The 22,690-nt window shown below is 38.7% G+C and overlaps 1 protein-coding gene across 1 annotated transcript; it reads right to left on the bottom strand.

The window, feature by feature from the left end:
• Positions 1-586: 586 nt before the first annotated feature.
• On the bottom strand, positions 587-21,505 carry LOC105274079 (uncharacterized). Its single transcript, XM_011316906.1, has 32 exons — positions 21,488-21,505; positions 21,359-21,415; positions 19,682-20,006; positions 9,324-19,377; positions 8,992-9,252; positions 8,582-8,905; positions 8,332-8,504; positions 8,165-8,276; positions 7,807-7,970; positions 7,526-7,747; positions 7,188-7,447; positions 6,946-7,109; positions 6,590-6,863; positions 6,279-6,518; positions 6,088-6,220; positions 5,511-5,679; positions 5,408-5,453; positions 5,210-5,342; positions 4,947-5,103; positions 4,758-4,886; positions 4,361-4,687; positions 4,102-4,282; positions 3,829-4,003; positions 3,604-3,766; positions 2,877-3,011; positions 2,503-2,803; positions 2,285-2,426; positions 2,013-2,212; positions 1,771-1,923; positions 1,577-1,700; positions 1,076-1,487; positions 587-1,008 (listed from the first exon to the last, which is right to left on the bottom strand). Exons 3-32 carry the CDS (start codon positions 19,817-19,819, stop codon positions 791-793), a joined length of 15,684 nt encoding a protein of 5,227 aa, XP_011315208.1. The 5' UTR covers positions 19,820-20,006; positions 21,359-21,415; positions 21,488-21,505; the 3' UTR covers positions 587-790.
• Between the last annotated feature and the right edge of the window lie 1,185 nt (positions 21,506-22,690).

The raw sequence follows: 22,690 nt of genomic DNA, 5'->3' as shown, positions 1-22,690 counted from the left end.
GCACCCAATGGTGGGGTGTCCACCCGTCAGTCCCGTCACCCAACTCAGTAACTAGTCATTCGGTCCCTCTGACAGCGGGACTGCTACTGAGTCTGAGGTAGTTACTGAGTTGGCTGATGGGCAGACACCCCCATTGAGTGTGGCGCCCTCCATCTCTTGGGGTGCAGTACTACGGTGCCGCAGTCAATCCTCTTCGGTGAGACCTGGTGGCTTCTCAAACCGCCTGTGCCGATTTCATCAGCTCCCATGCGCCGAGCAGATGGCCATGAAATATACCGGAACCGACCGAAGAGTTATTCACGATTTTACTCCTCAACCAATGACTGCAGAAAATCTCCGATCAGCTGAACTGCGCAGTGAGTACCGCTTTTTTTTTTCAACAGTGGGGGAATAACGGAATTCCCACCACAAGGCAATTTTACGGATGTGAATCATCACAGAAAAACTGCCGCAACCGTAAACCGGCTTTTCCCTTGCCACATGCAGTTCAGCACGTAGGCTATTCCCTTCAGGGAAAAGCAAAAATCATTAAAGAAAAACGAGGAAATCCAAAAAATAGAAATGCTAGAAATAGTTTAAATACTTGATGTTTTTTTTTATTGTCATTAGCATTAAAATTTGGAATACCAGTGTTCTAGTCACAGTGATTCCTATTTTTGGAGGGGAGCTCGTCAATCAAGTCCCCTATTTATTATATATTATTTTTCTATTAGGTTCTGTTAAGTTATAGTTGTCAGACAAATTTTACATTACTGTGCGTTATTAAAAAGTGGAGGGCTATGTGTAATTGCTATTTATTCCAAAATTCGAAGGCTTTACGAATTCTTTCGTTCTGCAGTCTTGCGTCAGCAGGTGGTAAATTCAATCGACTAGATGGGGGATGGAGTGTTGAAGACACGTCCTCGGTTTCGAATAGTTTTGCTGTGCGGCTAACATTCCCTGTGCGTACGTGACGTAAGGGTGGAATTGTTGTTGTTACCCTTGGGTTCGCGCCTTCGTCTGCTTTATCTGGAAATTGTGGAAATTAAATAGGTAGTAGTCGAATCGTATGAATGTCAAGTGGAAAAATCGATACCTATCAACACACCTAGTTGCAGATTGTTAGTTTCACACTGGGATTCAGTACTATCCTTATTCAATAAAACACTCTCATCGCAAATGGTAAAAGGACTTTGCACTAATTGAGGCATTTCTCCTTCAATCTCCATTATTGTCGGTGTTCCATCAATGGAACTATCAGTTATTCGCTCCTCGATATCTTTATCACTGATTATTTCAGGTGACAAATCATTTTTTGGGTAATTTGATGTGAATATGAGTGAATGCTCAGTCGGGGAAATATTCAGCTCCGAAATTTCCAGTGAATCCTCAGAGGGTGGATAAAAAATGTCAATTTCCTCAGGCACTGTCTCGGTGGAAATATTCTTCCGACTTTTAGCCGAAAGAATTGCCATTCTTCCCAAAGCACGAATGGCATTGCCAGTTTTCTGATAAATATCAAAATCAAATCCATGCGAAAACCCATGCTTGATTAATTCAAAACACACCTACGTATGCTAATTAATATAATTATTACCTGCCACTTTCGCCTGACGATAAAATTTTTTAATTTATCAGTGGGTAGAACTACTCGGTTCATATTTTCGGCACATTGAGCTAACCACGGATGTTCCAGGCAATCCTTCGCCGACAATCTTAATCTGAAAAACATGAATTAATGACTAAAACTGAAAGCTCATAGTCATCCCAATGATATTATTATGCACAAACTCTTTTCTTTTGATCAAAAGTGAACTGATAAAATCAATGGCTTCTTTGGAAATGGCACTGAATGCTTCATCATCGAAATCATAGTCAGCACGTGTTATGTTGACGAAAGTTTCTGCATCATTGTCACCCATGAAAGGTGACAATCCAGTTAATCTAGAGAATAATACCCAATTTATTGCATTATTGTTTAATTGATTAATTTATAATACACCCAGAAGTATTATAAATTCAATCGTACTTACAGTACATAACAGATAACTCCGATACTCCACATGTCCGACTCTGTCCCAATCGGTTCAAAACTAATGATTTCTGGAGATACGAATTCCGGGGTTCCGAATAATACCCTGACTGGCGTATTGGGTTGGAGTGTCTGTGCCAATCCGAAATCAATTAATTTTATTCGGTGACAGGTACGCGATTGGCACATGATGTTCTCTGGCTACAAATTTTCATTGTGATAAAATAAACGCCGAACTCCATAAATAATTGATTAATCAGATAATTAATAGACCTTTAAATCCATGTGTACGATATGTTGATCGTGCATGTAGGCAACTCCTTCACAAATTTGCCGAACAAAAAGGACACTGTCCTGTTCCGTCAACGTGAAATCGTCAGCTGCCACTCTCTCAAATAATTCTCCGCCCGAGATACTATTTAAAAGAGTGAGCGATAAGTAATTATCGATTAGAGCAATCATATGACCTGATTAATACGAGTAGTACGTACTATTCAGTGACCATAATCATTTCCTTTGATCCTTCAAACGCAGCCACTAATCGCATCAACTTCGGATGTTTCATCGTATTCATAATATCAATTTCCTTCAATACCTGTTGACGGTCCTTATTTTTAATCGTTCGGACAAATTTCGCTGCTCGATTGATTTCGCTCGACTTATCCAGTACTTTTCGAACAACTCCGTATCTGCCTTTACCGATTTCTTCAAGAATGTCGTAATGATCATCGAAGATCTCCCTAGGCATGACTTCCACGATGGAGAACTCTGGCATTTCGTCCAAATCGGTATCTTGATCCAGTGACAGTTATCAGTTGATTATAATTACTCAACAGTCTCTAGGAAAATTATTATTTCAACGTACCTCCCTCGTTTATGCTATCAGTTTTCATTGAAGACCTGTCTACTCTATTAATATTCGCCATGTGAGATTCGCAGTCAATAGCTCTAGGTATACTAATTGATATTGTACCTCCTGGGTTTATCACACTCGCAGATTCTGGAGAAAAGGGAATATAATGATTTACTCCAATCTGACTAACAATTTTCGTCTCAATGACAATTTCGTTTCGGTTCGATATATAAGAGAACGATAACTTTGGCGGCTCTTACATTTATATTGATATCAAACTTTCCATATTTTTGCATTTTTCACAATTTATCGAGTCGAGGAAAGACGGGCCCGCGGAATACTTTAACGAGAATGGTTGATGAGCTACTGAACAGCTCGAAGCATGAGAGTATTTACTTTAGACCTTGGGGAATAGTGGGGAGCGCACAGATCTGTCTGACGTGTACATACACAACGCATAAATCTACGTGCTACACATGTATATAATTTAGAATACGTGAGTCGTAAGTTTCAAATTCCTACGGAGAACATCCGAGAGACAACGTGGAAGGGAATAAAGTATTGTCTCAGATGTATTGCGAATTGAATTACTTTAGATAATACAATAAAGTGAAATAATAGACTGGACCAATTGTAACGAAACCTTGAGAAAAAATAGGAGATGTATTAATTACGTTTTTAGCTTCAGTTTATCTATCATGGTTGTTTGTTTTCATTTATGAATTGCAGAGATATATACCTTGTACTATCACATGCGCATCTATCGAATCTCCACCCATCGTATTTTCAATGCATACACTGTATTTTCCCGCTTGTTTGCGCGTAATTTCATTCATAATTAGACGAGTGAAACCCATCATTGTTTGAATTTTGATCTGATCATTGCGCATCACTTTTTTTCCCTAAAATTATGAAAAGAATTCAATGAGATATCGGTAAATTTGGGGTTTTAATACAGCTCTACCTCGCAGAACCACTGCGGTACAGCTTTTGGAAATCCACTGTATGTCGCCAAAAGTACAACAGTTTCTCCTTTGATTGCCAGTACATCAGCAGGTGCTGTTAAAATCACTGGACCCTTTTCCTCAACTTCAGTACAAAAGAATGACCCGTCATATTCATCTCTTGAAGACTTCTCCCTTGAAAGAAATTAATACTTCAAAAATCCTATTAAGAACTTTTTCTGGAAAGTGTTCCCTAAATTTTTTATAGACTTGACCTAATCGCATAAACGAACCTGTGATGAGGTAGTAAATACGTGGGAGTGGTTCTACTTATTCCAGAATATTTATCGAGTGAAGTAGATGAACGAGACTGATAATCTGGACTCAATGTGGGATAGAACGGTGGGCGATCACTGGCCGATCGATTCTGCCTCGAAGAATGTGTAATTCCCCTTGATACAGACGCATGTTTCCCTGTAGTTATGAATATAATAATTGATAATGCGGCCTTCCTCATCCATTACAAATGCAAATTAATAGATAATCGGTAACCTCTTATAACTTCGAGTCGAGCAGTCGCTTCGACTCTACCGATATCATTCTCCAGAGTGATTCGGTAGAGGCCAGCGTCTTCGTACGCGATCTGTGCAATTTCCAAAATTCTCAAATCATCCTTTTCTGTGATAGAGACTCTTGCACTTGATATTACAGTTATGCCATCCTTGTCCCAATTCGCCCAGGGTATTGGATGTCCTGTAACGGAACACTGGAATCTGATAGTGTCGCCTTCCTCAGCAACTCGGTTATGAGGTATTGCATAAAATTTCGGTGCTGCTGGTATTCTCCCTCGGCGTCCGGTGTTGTGCGTCAATTCACGGACTAATAGAAATATCACAGATAACAACAAGAAAATAATAAATAAGCAACAAACATTGCAATGTAAACGTACTGACGCACGACGGAGATAGACTCCGTATTGGAGTCGACCTTGGAGTTGAAATAGGCGTTGCATTTGGAGAGAGCAAACTGATGGGTTTCTTCAATCTCCGATTGATACATATTTCTTTACCTTCAGGTACTGCAATGATTATTACAATCATTACTGTGAATTATTGTAGTTCAATTAATCCATAATTACCATCCACTATCAAACAGGCTGACGTGTACGCACTCCCCAGATCGTTGTAGGCTACACAAATATATTCACCTTCATCTTCTGGATATACTTGCTGTATGTGTAATCGTGCTGTTTCGTCCTCAAAGTCGAAACTCACATCATTCTGAAGTGGTACTAACTTTCGAGTGGAATTCAAAACTTGCGTATTATTTTATTTCAATGAAAAATCAGAAGAAAACGGAGATATCGAAAAATATATATATATTATAACAAATACGCATTACCTTCCCGCCTTTTTCCCATCGAATCGATGGCGGTGGAGTTGCGTTAATTTTGCAAATGAATGTCACAGCATCTCCATCGCAACATCGAATGCTCTTCAAAGGACTTTGAATCACTGGTAATGTCTGTATCTCACTGGAAAATAGCCATAAGGAAACAACAGCACAACATTCATACTCTTAATTCCCTTTAATTCATACCTATGTTTGACTATTTGCTTCCTGTTAATATCTTGCCTGTCTGGATCTGCATAATAAAATTCAATGTAACAACCACTACTCTCTATTCTCACAAAAGAATTACCTCTGGCATAAATCTGAAGAGATATTACGGCTTTAGCCTCCCCATAACAATTCTTCGCAATGACAGAATAGGTTCCTGTAAAATCTAATTTCGCGTACGGAATCTCAAGCTGATACTGCGGTCCTAGACCCACAGGACGAAAATGTGGCGCATCTTTGTAATAATCAGGCTGAAACAAATGCCCGACAGACAAACGATCAAATGATGATCTTAAAATGACGAAATTATACAGTTTTTTAAGAACTCTTATAAATTTCAACGCATAAGTACTCGGCTAGCCTACATACGCTGAGATTCTGAAAGTGAGTTAGATGAAGATTAATTTTATGCTGTCAACCATATATAGAGGGAAAGTTTTGAACTCATTGGGTTCATAAATGGCAATCGCTGAAAATACTTCTCTTCTGTTATTCATGCAATATGAATGGATGATGTAGCTAAATCTACCGGCGTCAGTGCATGACGATTCTACAGCCTTGAAATATCTTCCCTTGAAGACGTGCAAACACTTTGCTTTCGAATAAAATTATATCGTAAAATAGTGTAAACATTTATATAAAAAATTCTAGTGTATTACCTTTAGAAAATCGCGAAGCCAGATTACATCTGGTTTAGGATCTCCGATAACTTGACAAAGAATAATAATATTGTCACCCTCGAATGCTTCTGTTGACAAAGGCTTCGTGATGAACACGGGCTCCCGAGAATACCTGAAACCCGTGGAATCATTGAAAGCCTGAAATATGAAATCTTTACTCCAGTGCTTACGGTATAACCGAAGTTTGTGCTGTTTCTGTTGAAGATTTCATTGATTCATCGACATCATCATTCATTAACACATTGACTTGAGTTTTATTTTCGGCACGTCCCACTTCGTTCGTCGCTATACAGCAATAAACACCGGCATCTTTGCATGTAATGTGTGCCAAAGTCAATTCGACAGTTCCATCATGATGCAATGACATGACTGTATTTCTGTTAGGACGAAGTCGCTTTCCATCTCGGTACCTGCATTTCGATAAGTATTCATCAATTTAATCATGCAAATTTTTCGTCCACACGGAATTAAAATGGATTACCATGTGATGCCGATAGCCGGATAGGCCTCTATTTGCGCGGTCATTCGAAGCTCTTGATTTTGAACGACAGTATAGACTGGGTTCAGAAAATGCAAAAATTCAGGAGCTATGTATGCTCTTATGCCCTCATCCACAACAAGATGACAGCGGCATGATAAGCATCCAAAGGCGTTCTGCGCTCTCACCATATAAATACCCGTATTATCAATTTTCGAACGATTTATTTCCAAAGTGTGAAAATGGGCTTCGTCTTTCCATATACTCATATTTTCCACTTGGCAATTGATATCATTGAAATAAATTTTAAATTATCACTCAGAAACATAACAAGTGAGAACTCTGAAGTAAATTTTTACCTTCAATATTTATTTCTTCTTCGTCTTTATACCAGGTTATCACGGGCTCGGGATTACCGTCAACTTGACATGTCAATCTGACAGGATACGTCGCTTGGACTCGTCTGTCTCTGAGTCTCATTGTGAATTCGGGTGGTCGTTCTTCACTTGAACGATCGTTCGCTCTGGGGAAACAATCAAAAAATAAATTCATTCCACGAAATTGATTTCCCATAATTAATGTATTGTGAATGAAAATGCACCTCATGGTTCTTAATTCGAGATCGGCATCTGCAATTTTCGGATCCGTAACAACTTGCACTCGAGCAAAAGTTGACACTCTTCCCGCGGAATTTGTCGCATCGCACACATATCGCCCGGAATCTCTTTCTCCGATATCAGCGATTGACAGAGAGCATTTTAAATCGACATTATTGATGACAACTCTCTGATCGTGTGTTCCATCGAGTTCTACATTATCTTTGTACCATCGTACATGGGCCACCGATTTATTACTCTCGATCTACAGGATTTGCAAATGAATTTGATAAATTCCCTGCGTCTGATAAATATTTAATATTCATCTTCAATGTTTACACACCTCACAATTCAAATTCAATGTTGTCCCGACAAGTGCTTTCAATTGACCCGGCAATATTTCCGAGAACTCCGGAAACTTGACGATTTCTTTTACAGTGACCGAATTCGTCATGGTGACGGATTCCCCCCATCCGTACCGATTTTTCGGAGTAATTCGAAATTTGTACTCTTCGCCCGGACACAAATTGAAGGCGTCGAAGGAGTTGGTTGATGTAACTCCAAGCTGAAATGAAGGATAAAGTTTTGGTTGAAGGGGACATTATTCTCTGAAATGCTGAATACCTCGATCCATCGGGCGCCACCATCACCCCCAAGTAACCAAGCATCAACTCGATAAGCAACAATCGGTGCTGGTCCTCTTTGTTCGGCTTTACCCCATGATAAAGCCAACCAAGTTTTTCCACCGTCAACCACCACAGGCTCGCTGGAGATAGGACCTGGTATGACTGAACATTCACAACATTCATTAGTCGTCATTAGTCGTCATTTAATATTTTCCACTTTAACTGCTTTCAGGATTTAAAAGACAGATTATTTTTTGACGTGCGAATTTCTCTTCACGTCACAATTGAACAATAAAAACAACTCCAATCGGAAGTATAGCCACTTGTTAGTACTCTCGATAAATAAAAGTATTTACATTTGACTTGTGAATGTGTTGGCTCATGGACATGACTCAGATATTTCTTCGTATTCTCGAAATTCCATTCCGTTGATCTCGCTGGTGTCAATGATCTCGCGCGTTGTTTAACCTGCAGGGGAATTCAATTGTATTCAACACGGAAAACCGGAAAATATTTATATTACCCTGATTGTGAAGAAAGTACGGTCATAGCCATAACGATTTTTAACGAGGATACAGTACGTTCCCTCATCCTCATCCTCTATTCTTTTGAATGTTATTCTAACGTAGTCATCATGACTTTCTTTGTAGGATCGAGTGCCGTTCGTGATATCAACCAGTCCCTTCATCAGAATCACTGGATTTTGAGTGAAGAATTGAGTATTTGGTATTGACGATTTTTTTCTGAATTACGCTAATAGAATTAGATTGTACCTTTTGGTTTAGGCACTCCACCCACTCTGAATGATAAACTCACGTCTTCTCCCACGCAAGCGTTGATTAATTTGTCAACGGGACGGGATATAAATATGGCAGGCTTGCCGTTTTCTTTTAAACATAAATATCCGCCATCCAATTTCACGTTACCACATTCAATAGATAAATCTGTTCGGTGGCTGTAGATCGAGCGATCAATACCAAATGGATCAGAAAGAATGAAAGAATACATGTCATAATCCACAGTGGAATGCATTTCAGAAGTTAAATTGTGTCTTTTATTATGAGCACTTAAACTCGTCAAGTCAAACTTCGGCGCAACTGTAAAGAGGACGAAAAAAATTGTACCGCTCCTTCCAGCTTCAAAGAAAAATTAATGAATTTGATATTAATGAGTATTTTTTTACCCGCGTGTTCATTGTATGTGAAACGAGAATTGCATTCACTGAACCCAGATTTATTTTCCGCTCTGCACGTGTAAATACCGTCGTCATCATTACACGGATTAGATATTTGTAAGCGGCAGATTCCTTCAGCTAAATCACTTTGTCTGCACCTGTCATTCATTACCATTATTTTTCCATCCTTCAACCAAGTTATAATTGGTGGAGGTTGAGCCCGTACTCGGCATTCCAGAATAAATTTGTTTTCGTTTCGTTTGAAAGTATCTAATAAAAGATGAATATTATTCAGTACACGATAATTATAGAAAATATTTATATAAATATACAACAAATACCCCTCATTGGTCTCGTGAAAATGGGCGATGAATGTGTGGACTCGTATCCCGCGTAAACTTTTAATTTAGCTTCAGTGGATGCTTCACCATGAATATTTTTAGCAATGCACGCGTATTCTCCAGAATCTTCAGACTTCACTGAATAAATCTCCAATGATATCACTCCGTTATCGTTCGTTATGCAGTATCGGTTACTTGTCTGGGATAATTCCCGACCATTTTGCATCCAAAATACGCGAGGCTCGGGATCACCAAGGGCTGTACAAGTTAGTTTGATCCGAGAAGCTGCTGCTGCAGTTCGATCTATCAACTTCATGCAGAAAACTGGTTTTTTCCCTTTGTGCCTAGGACCAGGCAAATATTCCCTGTCACTGCCATATTCATTCCGGTATTTTCGCGATTTTTGCGCTAAATAATCAGAAGATCGGGATTGATCACTCGTCATTAATTCGTCTGTGTCAATTGATATTGATGGCAGGACAATCGATGCATCTCGTTCTTGGCGGTAGTCGAATTTTACATTTCGTTTTGAGGATTCTGATAATTCAGAATCTAGAGACAAATTTGTGGCGACTGAGGCCGATTCTAGATGGGAATCTTCGGTGTGTGATTCTGTATCCGAAGTGGGTCTTTCTTTTGATCTTATGTGAGTGTAATCACGATCTTCTATTTCCGATCCTTTAATTCGTGTTCTCGTGCCATTTTTTTTCAATTTTTGCTGTCTCTCATTTTGTAAATGCGTCTGTTTAATTTCTTCTTCAGTGTGATTAATTTTTTTAGGCTTTCCATATTGACTTGTCATTTCTTGTTCAATTAATGATCGTCGATAATCATTAGGGGTCTCCTGAAGGCCATTCTCCTCTGCACCCGGAAGTTCCGATTTTTCATGTTCCTTTACTCGATTTCCCTTTCTCACTCGTTCTTCATCATCAAAAGAACTCGAAGTGTCAGTCTTCTTTGAGTCTCGATGTTCCATGATATTTACTTCATCAATCTTCTTCTTCTTCATGAAATCTTTTTCACCACTCAATGCCAATTGTTCTTCATCAGCAATTTGAGAAGAATTTTTAGAAATTGCCTCCCCTTTCTCCAGTGAATTATTATTTTCAGAAGTGGGAACATTTTTTTCTTCCGAATGATTCTGCGTTTTTGGCGAACTTTCAGTTCCCTCGATGATTTGTTCCTCGACATTTTCATCTTTCATCGCTGAGGCTATAGAATTCTCTTTTCGCTCAGTATTACTGAATTGCGATTTTTCGTCTTTATTTTTCTGAATTTTACGTAATTTTTTCTCTTGCGGAGAACGCGACCCTTTCTTCTGCTCGTCCGCAATTTCATCGGAACTTTTCAAATTTTCACTTAATTCTTCAACAGATTCTTTTACTCCTTTATTGGCGCCTTGATTATCTTCAGTTGTCGTTTTTCCAACTGATTTCAAATCATGATGATCCGCAGGAACTGCACTCGTTGCATCAATTATTTCTTCATTATTTTTCAGAGAATCACCTTCAGAGAATTCTTCTCTATTAATTCGCAATTCGTCCAACACATTCTCTTTTTTTTCCGCTATTGATTGACTGATATCATTCGCAGGACCGGTCTCTCTTCCCAATACGATCTTCTCATCTGGTGATTTATTATTCACTGCCTCTGAATTTAGTACTCGCACCGTATGTTCGGAAGGGTTAGCCAGAGGATCAACATCCACAGGTGCAACATTATAATCCACTGGGGGATTGTTCATAATGTCTTGGGTGTATTCATTGGGTCCTACCTCATCAAGTGCTCGTGGACAGTTGAAAATCTGATGCTTATGCTGTGACGCTGGCTGCAGAGCATCATTACTTTTAAGAAGAGCCACTTGATGATCCTGGACTTCTGGACTTACAGCATCTTTCGAAATTTCCCAGAGCGCTCCCACATCCACAGTACTAGGCTGTCCCAGGATCATTGCTCCTCTCTTCGTGTCTGAAATATTTATTCTACATTCTTCTTCCGAAGGCAGCGAACTATCATCTGCCACGATTTTGGATTGTTCTTCTGGTAATTCAGGAATTATCAGATCACCAGTGCATTCTTCAGATGTAAATTGTTTGGAAGATACGGGGCTCTGTAAAATCATTGAGTGAGTACTCGGTTTGACAGGACTTATATATTTTTCCAGTTCAATCGCTTGAGCAGATGCACTTTCGAGTTCGGTTATCACCAGAGGCTCAACCGGTTCTTCCGGAGAGATATCAGTGATCGTTGTGGTTGCTCTGAGGTTTTTTAAATCGTCAAGAGCACAAGATTGAGCTGCTACTTGTACGCCTAGTTCCATCGAGCTCAAATCTTCTAGAGAATGATCAGAAAATTGACACTGGGACACCAATGGATTATTAAAAATTGTCTCGTGATATTTGGAATCGATCACTTCCCCGTGGTCATCTATCTGAATTACATTTCCAAATATTTTTTCCACCTCAGGCATAATCAGATCTACAGTTTCATGCTCATTATTATGATCCATAGGAATTTCCGTCGGCCAGATTTCTTGCAATGCTGGATTATGATCGTCATCTAGAATTTTCTGCAAGCTATCAATCGATTTCTGTTCAGATGACAGTATCGATTCATTTTGGACGCTTGTCTCGTCGTTTATCACACTCTCTCCTAATTTTACAGACTGAAGCTCGTCTACAGTAATATCACGAATGAGTTCTTCTAATATCGCCTGCTGATTTGCAGAACCTTCCAATGCAGCGACATGAACTTTCTCTTGAACAAGTTCAATAAAATTGATCGACGCATATCCCAGTGCACCTTGACGGTCCAATTCGTCTTCTATAATTTGTTTTATATTTTCATTTCTATCTGCCACATTGCCAAATGCTACGTCAGGCGTAATCAGTAATTGCTCTGGTGCATCAATTAATCCAGTTAGTGCTATCTTATTTCTCGGAAGTGAGGGATCATCTGATGCTTCATCAATAGGTAATGTTTCATTGTTTGGCGTTTCCTTTTTAATATTCACCTCTAAATCTTCCTCACTTGCAATTTTTCCATCGATCCTATCGGTAAAATTTAATGTCAATACTTCACATGATTCTGGATTCCCTCTATTTTCCGTTGCTTTCTCCAATGATTTATCATGCGTCACTTCTCCAAGCTCCTCCTTGCTTACAACAACAGGAATTATCTCTTCTAATTGTTGATCTGCATCAGGAACACTTGAAATACCGGTGTGTCCTTTTTCTTGAAGAGGTTCGTTCAAAATTTCAGATGAATCGAGGACTTGGTTGGTCTCATCATTTGCTGAATTATCCTTTATTGAGTCTTCTTGACATGTAAAATCGTCAAGAACATTCACTTCATTAATTAATTCTCCACCTTTAGTATTTGCATCCACAATTATCCCGGCATTAGATTTTTCATTATTTTTTGGTGTAGAATCTAGCGATGGGACTGATTCCGATAATTCTTGTATATTTAATTCTCTCTCTACCAATTCATTGTGTGATTTTTGTTCAGGCATATAGGATGACAGATCAATATTAACGTTCGGAATTTTATTGCAATTCGATTTTATAGACTGAAGCTCTTCCACAGTGATATCACGAACCAGCTCCTGGAATATTGATTCTTGATCTATATTATAATTTGAGGATGCAGCGGTATATATTTTATTCTGAACATCTTCAATGAACTTCATTGATGCATACTCTTGCGCGCCTTGGCGATCCAATTCGTCTTTTATAATTGTTTCTATTTTATTTTCCAATGACATCTGGGAATCTTGGAGAGCTTGATCATTTTGCTCGTTCATCAGTGAGTCATTTTTAATTTGAACATCCGGTGTTACTTCATGAGTCGATAACTCTGCGTTCATCGGATTTTCTTCATCATCATTTCCCTGGTCTGATCTATCCGTACTTTTCAATTTCTCGACAGCTGTTGATAAATGATCTGGAGATTCCCATATTCCATCGATCTGTATTTCTTCTTTCGCCATTTCTAATGATTCGACTTGATCATTATCTAATTCATTATTATTTACGTTGATAGATTCTTCCACAGCGATATCTCCAACTATTTCTTCCTCCATAAATTCCAGATCCTGTACTTTGTCTTGAATAATATTAATGACATTGATTGCCGCATAATCTTGCGCGTCTCCACGATTTAATTCACCTTCTATCACGTGTGCCGTATCACTCTCCAATGATATCTTAAAGTCTTTCAGAATTTCATCTTCCCCTGTGCTACAATTATCTTCAATTGTAGAAGACACTAGTGCTTGTTGTACATCAGCCATTGCGTTACTTAAAAATTGTAAATGTCTTGTTTCTTCCTTAATAGATAATGCTATTTCCATCAAATTTTTCGTATCATCATTCTGTTGATTTAATCTATCCGCAATTTGAGACTGATCGATACGTTCCTGTGCATAATTCAGAGACTCACACATTTCTTCAGGCCGGGCCCCTTTTTCCGCTTCTGATGATTCATCTTGAACCTTTTCGTAAAGTTTTTCATCATTGACAAGTTCTACATTTTCAATTATCTCCTGGGGCTGGTTCCGATAATCATTATCATTAACATCTGCCTTGACCGATTGAAGTTCTTCCACAGTGATATCCCGAATCATTTCCTCCAGTGCAGATTCCTGTTCGATATTATGATTTGAAGATATATTGGCGCTTACTTTGTCCTGAACAAGTTGAATAAAATTTAAAGAGGCGTAATTTCGCGCCCCTTGACGATCCAATTCGTCTTCTATTATCCCTGCGATGTCGATTTTCAATAATTCCGAGGAATCTTTAAAGACGTCATCCCTTGTATCTCTGTCCTCAATACCTGAAGACACTAGTGCTTGTTGTAGATCCATCATTAGATTATTTTGGGAGTGCGTTGATGTTTCGTTAGCAGACACGGTTATTGCTATCGGATTGTTATAATCATCATTTTGTTGCTCGAATTTATCTGATGTCTTCGATTCTTCGACAATTACTGACGCATGTTCTGGAGTCTCTAATGATTCTTCGACTAATGAATCAATCAATTCTTTTTTCATGTCTGAAGATTCATCACTAGTTATTCCGTGGAATTTTTCTTCGTTGATAAACGGTACATTTTGAATGATCTGTTGTGGTTGAATTATTTCGTCATTTACTGCCTGCTCTGACGTCAATGTCAACGACGAATTGATTATATCACTGACATTTTCATGATTGTCTGACTTGACGGAATGGAGTTCCTCCACAACGATATCTCGAATCATTTCCTCCAATATCGATTCCTGATCTACACCAGGACTTACTGACACCGTGGCATGTACTTTATCCTGAACAATTTTAATAAAATCGCTCGATCCACTCTCCTGCGCTCCTTGACGCTCCAATTCGTCTTCCACAATATATGCGACTTGGTTTTGTAATAACAATTGAAAACCGTCAAGAACTTTATTCTCCACAAAATCACAAGTTTCTTCCTGTATCATTGCGTAATTTAACGGATCCTCTGTAATGGTATCCTTAAAAATTTGGGGAAGTTCTGATTGTTTATCAATAAGCTCTTGATCATTCTTCGGATCTCCATTTTCGGGAGCTGTTGATTTCTCAATTTGCTGAGTAGAATCTAGTAATAAAGATTCAGGTGATTCGTCCGCTCGTACCTTCTCCTCGTTCGTCTCATACTGAGTCATTATTTGAGACTCGTTGTCATTAATCTTAAAGGTACTCTCCGGAACGATGTTTGCTAATATTTTATTATCTTCAGAATCAGTAGGAATCTCGAAAGAGTCTTGTTTATCATAAATCATTTCCAGTGGCTGTGAAGATTTTTGGATTAATGCATCATCCAATACTTCAATATCATTTAGTTCAATTGGTTTTTTGCTATCATCAGAAGGAATAGATGCTGTTTCTGGCAAATCAGGAATTGAATGAACACCATCAGCTTGCTCAGTTATGCCAGTACTCAACATCAATGTGACCGCATCACTCACATGATGAAGAGACTCCACAACTGCTGTAAGAGTTACAATTAAAGGCGCATCAGATGTTTGAACTTCAAGAGAAGCGACTGGTGGCTCTAAAAGTAATTGGTCTCGAAGGAATTGGAACTGTCCACACAAATCAGAAACAGAGCGCAGGAATTCTTCAAGATTTTGTTTCGTTACAGATTCCACCGGTTTTTTTCGAGAAATTTCTGTGGTCCTTTCTATACCATCACGCAATTGATTAACTGGCCACAACAATTTTTGGATAATGGCGACAAAGTCGCTTTCTAATGTCTGTTTTGGTGAATTTTTTAGAGCTGATTGAAGGGATACTATCTGATCATGGAGTGCATCCAAGGGTTCACAGAGAAGTGCGTGGATTTCTTCGTTGATGGATCTATCAAGAGAAAGCGTTGCATTAGCGAGTTGCTCTAATGGTTCAAAAGCTGTTGATGTCCATAAGAGCAATTGTTCAGTTCGAGCCGAAGTCGCAACTGCTTCTTCGCTTTTGCATTCGTCTTTTATGCCCGCCTGCACTGGTTGAGGAATGCCATCAGTTGTTTCAAATTCTTCAATCAGTGTTTCATTGGAGGACGCAATGGGAATTAAAGACACATGCCTCTCTATGCTCTCCAATAATTGAATAATCTCCAGCTCTGAATTATCTTTCTTGACAAGATTTACAGCTGTTTTTAAATGCTGCAGAGGCCGCATCATATCCTTCAGAAAATATGTTTCATCCACCTGATATTTTCGGTTCGTGAGATTTTCTTGTAAATCATGGAGAGGAATCTCCAGCTTTGCGAATTCATTTAACACGCGATCGTTATTGCTCACTGACATATTGGCGTCAAACAGGGAAGGTGTTGCGAATGCAATTGTTACATCACCAATGCATTGACGAAGTCTTTCGATACTATCTATCAGATTAGATGGAGATTCAATGTCATTCATGTCCGGGGGGCTATTGCCTGATATCCTCTCTAAAATGGAAGACAATTCAAAATGGATGCTGGTTAACACGAGAAGCAACTGACCAATAGTAGCTTCTGGTGCGGATTCTGCACGGGATAATTTTTTTTCCTCTTCAGTTTCCCCCGGTTTTGAAGATGAAGACTTGATTTGTATCCGTTTGTCATCTGATAGAGTCTCAAATAAAATTTTCGAAATATTATTCATGATATAATCCAGATTTTTAGCCAACACTTTATAATTTTCAGTCGTATCCTTTTTACAAGATTCATCTTCATATGTTTCTAGAGTTGTTACGAAAGTTTGTAATTTCAATTTAAAGTCGTCTACGAATTTTTCGAAGTTATTTAATGAATTCTTGGTAGGCCCCAAGGAATATAAACTTGCTGTTGCATGTGCGAGGTCTTCCAACGGTTCCGTGAGAATCCCAATTAAGAGCTCGTCAATTGGATTTTCAATAACTCCAGTTTTATGCGATGCGATAGCGAAAATGAAGGGATGAAGGGACGCGTAAATCATTTCCAAATTTTCAGCGAGCATGACCAGCTCTGGCTCATCATGCTCCTCATTCATGAGCAAAAAATGCTGAATAGTCTGTTCTAGATTTGAAATTGTGGTAATTATTCTCTTTGGGTCCTGTAATATGTAAGACATTTCAGATTGGATTATGGCAGGTTCCGGAATTATAACATCATAATCCATTATATCCGCAGGCTCGTCAATTTTTAAAAGATTCTGCTCATGAAGATCTACGGATGACGCATCATCGCGGATAGCTTCGGTGTTGTCAGTGTCAAGTGAAAATTGCCCTTCAATAGATGATGGTTCTCTGGCGCTGTGGTAAGCCTCTGATTGATCCGTTTTCATTGATTTGCGATGGCTTTTTTCACTGTGATCACTTTGGGAGGACCCACTTCCCTCAGATTTCTGCCTTTTCCTCACAGGTCTCACAGGAGTTTGTCCACCCATTGCTGAAGAGTATGATGATATATTACTTTGTGATTGGTCTTCCATTATTGATACGTCTTCAACGTCTACTTCCGTCCGCAGATCCTCGAACTTTTCGTTCGGAATAAAATAATCTGGGGAAACATCAATTACCACGGCTTCCATAAGAAGATTACCTGTAGTTGATGTTTCTTTAGTAAACCGCATTGGTGGAAGTTCGATGACATCACCTTCAGTAATGTGTTCGGATAATTGATCTGCGTACATTTCCATTATTTGAATAGCATCTTCTTCGGTCAAATCTGGAGTTTCGTAAAGGCTGAGAGAGACTTCTTTTCCATCGAGACTAAATGAAACCTCTCCGTGATCATCCTGAGTTACTGAATAATCACTTTGAGGTGTATCGTACAATTGAGAAGTCCTTTCTTCATGAATGGTAGACAGTGAGACGTTCTTCACTGATGTATCAAGCTGTTGATTATCTTGACTCTGCACTTGTTTCGCATCATCTTCGAAACCAAGGAGAGAAGCCGAGCTGCTGACGGATCCCATGCAATTTGTTGCACGGCAAGTGTAAGTTCCTAAACAGCAAGTTCCATTTTCTCCGGATATGATTCTGTGAACATCTCCAGGTTTCAGTTCGATCCCATCTTTGTACCACGTCAGAGCAGGTTGAGGAACTCCAATGACTTTGCACTCAAGACTCACAGTACCATCTTCAGAGAGCACGGCTTTGAGATTCTCCAGATATTTTGGTTTCCTGAAATGTTTCGGGATGATGAGCTTCAGAAAACACGATGTCACGCTGTGACCGAAATCATTCTCTGCCAGACATTTCCACTGCGATTCATCCACTAATTCCAGGTTCTTTATTTCCAGATGAAAATTTCCTAAAGTCTCTTTGACCAATTTATATTTAACGTCTCCACTGATTAATTCGTCGTTGCGGTACCAGGAAACCGATGGATCCGCTGACAAAGTCACATCGATCTGAACGGCAAATGTGAAAGCCTCATCAATTTTAGCCTCGCAACTTTTAAGGCCTTTCTTGAATTTCGGTACTTGAGTAAATTCCTTGGCTAATTGCAAACGCTCTTCCTCATTGAGTTGATTTTCGATATCTTCGATCGTAAGTTCCGCTGTGCTTTTAGCTTCACCCATACAATTCTTGGCAATACAACAATACGAGCCCAAAGAATTCGTTCCTGTCAATTGATAGACATCCCCTGGTTTTAATTCCTCGCCATCCTTAAACCATTTGAGTACAGGAGTCGGAAATCCAACGACTTTACATTCAAATGACACTAGACCTTCTTCCGTAAGAATAGCTCGAAGATCCTCCATAAATCGTGGAATCCGATAATTTTTTGGAATCAATACCGCAACATAACTCGTGGTAAATTGTTTAGCATTATCTAAGCTCGTTGCAACGCACTTCCATCGGCCTTTATCAACAGCTTCAATTCCATGAATTTCAACCGAATAAATTCCGAATGCATCTTGCACAATGTGATATTTTTCATTCGGTTCTATTCGGCCTGATTCGTTGTACCAAGCCACATCTTTTGGCCAAGGCGGTACCTGAATTTGACAAGAGAGTATTAGGCTCTCACCAATTTTACAGGACTGATCTTTCAAGAACTTCTCAAAAACTGGTAGTGACTCCAGGGATTTTATCGACACACTGGATTTTTGACCATCTTCTGAATTGATAACATGAACTTGTGAAGACGAACAGGCGACTCCCATACAATTAACGGCTTCACATCTGTAGATGCCTAGAGATGTTGGATCGTCCAAAGAAGCAGTTAGAGCAAATATATCACCAGCTTTCATTTCTTTCCCATCCTTGAACCATTTCAGTACCGGAGTTGGAACACCCAGTACCTTACATTCCAACGAAACACTTCCGCTTTCCGTCAAGATCGCCTGTAATTCCTCAATGAAATGCGGTTTTTTGTAAGCTTTTGGTACGAGTACGTTTAAATAACAACTGCATGATGATCTCCCATTATCATTTTCAGCTGTGCAAGTCCAATGGCCTCCGTCTTCAAGGGTGACTGGAGCCACATCGATGCAGTAAAAATTCCCTTCATGAACGAATGAGAAACGTGAACCGATATCAACGGGTTCATGATTCCTGTGCCATGTCACCTAGAAAATCAAAACAGGTAATATTCTAAATTGGTTCGGGCTCGATCGTTGAGCTCTTAAGGGTGAATCACCGCTTTTGTATTTTGTGAAATGACTAAATTGGACGCAATGCGGAAACAAGCTTGCATGGAGAGACAGGCGAATGTGCAAGTCGATTTATCTAAGCAACTGCACCGTTTTATCTTTGGCTTTCTAGTCTAAAAGGAAATATGTCACCGAAATAGTCGTCGAAATACAAGCGATTCGTGTACTGAGGAATTCGTGGTATAACTCAATAAAAAAAAAATTATACAAAATGAAAAACCTGAGGAGATGAAGAACTCTGGATTTCCACGAGGAACCGCGTTCTAGTGCCAATTTTAACAGCCAAATCGGTAAGTTTCTTGATGAAGAGCGGAGGGTCAGTCTCCTGAAGCTTTTCCAAAATGCCGTTGGTATTCATTGATCTGACTCGCCGTGGCACTCGATTATCATCATCAGCTGGAGAATAATTATTTTCCAAAATATCGATTATATAAGGATGATAGCTGGTGTAAAGTCTTCCCGATGTTTTCGATCTATATAGATCGATATTTTTATAAGAGCCAATTTTTTTGTTAAATGTTGATATCTCCTGGTTTCCATGAAATCTAGGAAAAAATAGAAAAATAGAAAAAGGGTCAATGAGACAGGAAAAATATGTGAAATAATTTACGGCACTTCATATAGTGCCTGATTGCACCACAGCGTGAAACCAAAATCTTGCTCTTTACTTTTCTTAATGATATTTCGAGCCAAGTTCTGTTAATATAACTATTGACATCCACCGCAGACGATAAATGACTGAAAAAGCAAGGCCAATAGATATAAATCGTACCTTCATGTATCCATGAAATCCATTCACGATAGTGATATGAAATTCTTCAACATTATGTAATGATGTGAATGAAATGAAAAAAAAAATAAATAAATTTATATTCAGATAAATCGTACCGAATATTTATACTTGTCGGTCTAGTTCGTGTGACTTGATGATTTTTCCTATCTGAACACTTACAGCACTGGCTTCCCATCTTCACTTCTTCATCATTTATTGTTAAACAAACAAGGCGCACATTCTTCGAGTGTAAACAGTCGATACATTTCTCATTATTTTCAAAAGCATAGTAGCATTGATCAACGAATACTATTTTAGTCCAATGCGAAAGAGCGCTGCATACGCCCACCGAACTAGAATACGAACCAAAATACTCATAGTTAAAATTGCAATTGTTCCCTGAGTGTCATTGTGAATGATATGTAAATTACTCTAACAAGATAATACAAGAGTGCAGTCAACAAGTGCAATGGAGATTTGTGATCCTTCAAGTATCTGAAGGAACACTGACGAATCCTTAAGTAAATCGATAATTAATCTTTTTGACCGATTGAGCAGTAGGTGGGTCTACGGCCTGCTTGAATCACACGAGCAATCTTCAAGGATTGGACTGAGCATCGAATTTAGACACAACTACGTTTGGACGTCACATGGAGCTGAACCGAAAACTTTCGTAATCACTGTTTTTTCCCTCCAACTCTCAAACCAATTTTAACTGAATACCAAGCTATATATACTTTCACATATTTCCCATCTTCAATTGAATCGGCGATACAATAATTCAATATCTTCATGAAGAATCGGCAATTGAATTCAAATGACTGCTGTCTGATTTGACACATTTCGTGGCACTCGGATTAATTTTTCAAATTTAGCTCATCAAGTTCTATTTTTCTGAATAGTTAAGTAACAGAATATTATTCGTGTGCCAAGGTACATCAGGGCCAGGACAATGTTATCACCGATGATATGTATTATTTATGGTCAGGCTTGCGATTGTTATGCAAGGGATAATAGTGAATGGACGTGAATCATCAGCAGGGGGATATGATGGCAATTAGATGTTGTGGTGGGATATCAACATTTACCGAGTGCAAATCGTGGGTATAATCTAGTTGTACAGACCCCGCGACGAACACTGCTGTCGTCGGTGCCGTCAAGTTCGATTCGCCGGCAGTTCCTCTAAAAATAGCATGTAAATGATCCAACATTGCTTGCGTTAATGTGCATTAACGTCGAAAATCAAATTCTTACATAGAATTGACTTTTTTGCAAACGCCCAACCGCCAATACCCCGGGTAAGATTTTTTTTACACCAACTGTTCACCTGATTCTGCATTAATCACGATTCACATCTAATTTCATATCACCGAAATTATGGAAATGATACAGAAAATTTAAAATACACAATCCACGATGGGTAATTTATTATGATTTATTATGATTGAGTCATTATGTATTATTCACAAATTTCATTCTAAATCGGATAAGTGAAATCTCTATATAATGCAATGAAATATGTAAACAATACTTTTTACCTGTTAAAATAGTGTCGTTTTGTATTTTTTTGTCGCAATTTTAAACATGACACTCACTTTGAAATATTGGAGTTTAACTTCTATTTAAATTATGAGTTTCATTATGGAAATGAGAATTTTCATTAAATTTAGTGATAGTACAGAAGATTAACTAGCCCGATCAAAATAAGATCCCAATGATGTTGGAACTCGACCGCTCTCTCTTGGAAGCTATCTTTTTTAGTCTAAAATCGTCATCTCGGCGAATGGCGCGCGCACAAGATACTAAGATATTTATCGTACTTTACTATCACGCACGCGCGATTTCACGCCATTTTTCATATTACTGTGAAAATGTGAATGTCATAATTTAATTTCATAATAAAAGCAGTACATCAGACATAAAAGTGATGAATGTAACAATAGAAAAATTAATTAAACCAAAAATTAATTAAACCAAGAGCAAAATTAATGAATTGTATCACCAGAAAACCGATTTACTTATTCAATCCTTTTCAATGTCCATCAAATTTTATTTATGTTTATGTGGAATCCAATTTGTTATATCCGCTTGTATTCTACGGTACAGTACAAGTCCAATCAGTGGAATCGCTAGTATTTCCTTTTTAAAAAGATAAATGTAAACAGCACCGAGGAATAATATCAGATCAATGACATAACTCATGATAGACTGCACTTTAATTTGCGTTTGAAGTATCAAGGGCTCTCCACTCGCATCGCCATCCTGTCGACCAGTTTCATCACTCCACTGCTTATTTCGATTAATTATTTTCGATGCACGCGATGACGCTTTCTCCAGTACTTCAGTCGGACCCTGCAACTTCTCCAAACGATCAATGAAATTCGGATTAACACCAGAGATCTCATCAATTTTTTTCTCCATCTTTTTTCCTCGCCTTTTCCGGGTTTTCGATGAAGA

Source organism: Fopius arisanus, unplaced genomic scaffold (genome assembly GCF_000806365.1).
Source record: "Fopius arisanus strain USDA-PBARC FA_bdor unplaced genomic scaffold, ASM80636v1 scaffold00009, whole genome shotgun sequence".
Lineage (NCBI taxonomy): Eukaryota > Metazoa > Arthropoda > Insecta > Hymenoptera > Braconidae > Fopius > Fopius arisanus.
The sequence above is the reverse complement of the archived record's forward strand: the minus strand, read 5'-3'. Positions and strand labels throughout refer to the sequence as shown.

What these genes read in the sequence shown, in the direction of transcription:
- LOC105274079 (XM_011316906.1), bottom strand. Translation starts at nt 19,819, where the DNA reads ATGAATACCAACGGCATTTTGGAAAAGCTTCAGGAGACTGACCCTCCG. An exon ending in TTTCACGAGACCAATGAGGG is followed by an intron (nt 9,253 to 9,323) that starts GTATTTGTTGTA and finishes ATCTTTTATTAG; the next exon opens with ATACTTTCAAACGAAACGAA. An exon ending in AAGCAAATAGTCAAACATAG is followed by an intron (nt 5,343 to 5,407) that starts GTATGAATTAAA and finishes GCTATTTTCCAG; the next exon opens with TGAGATACAGACATTACCAG.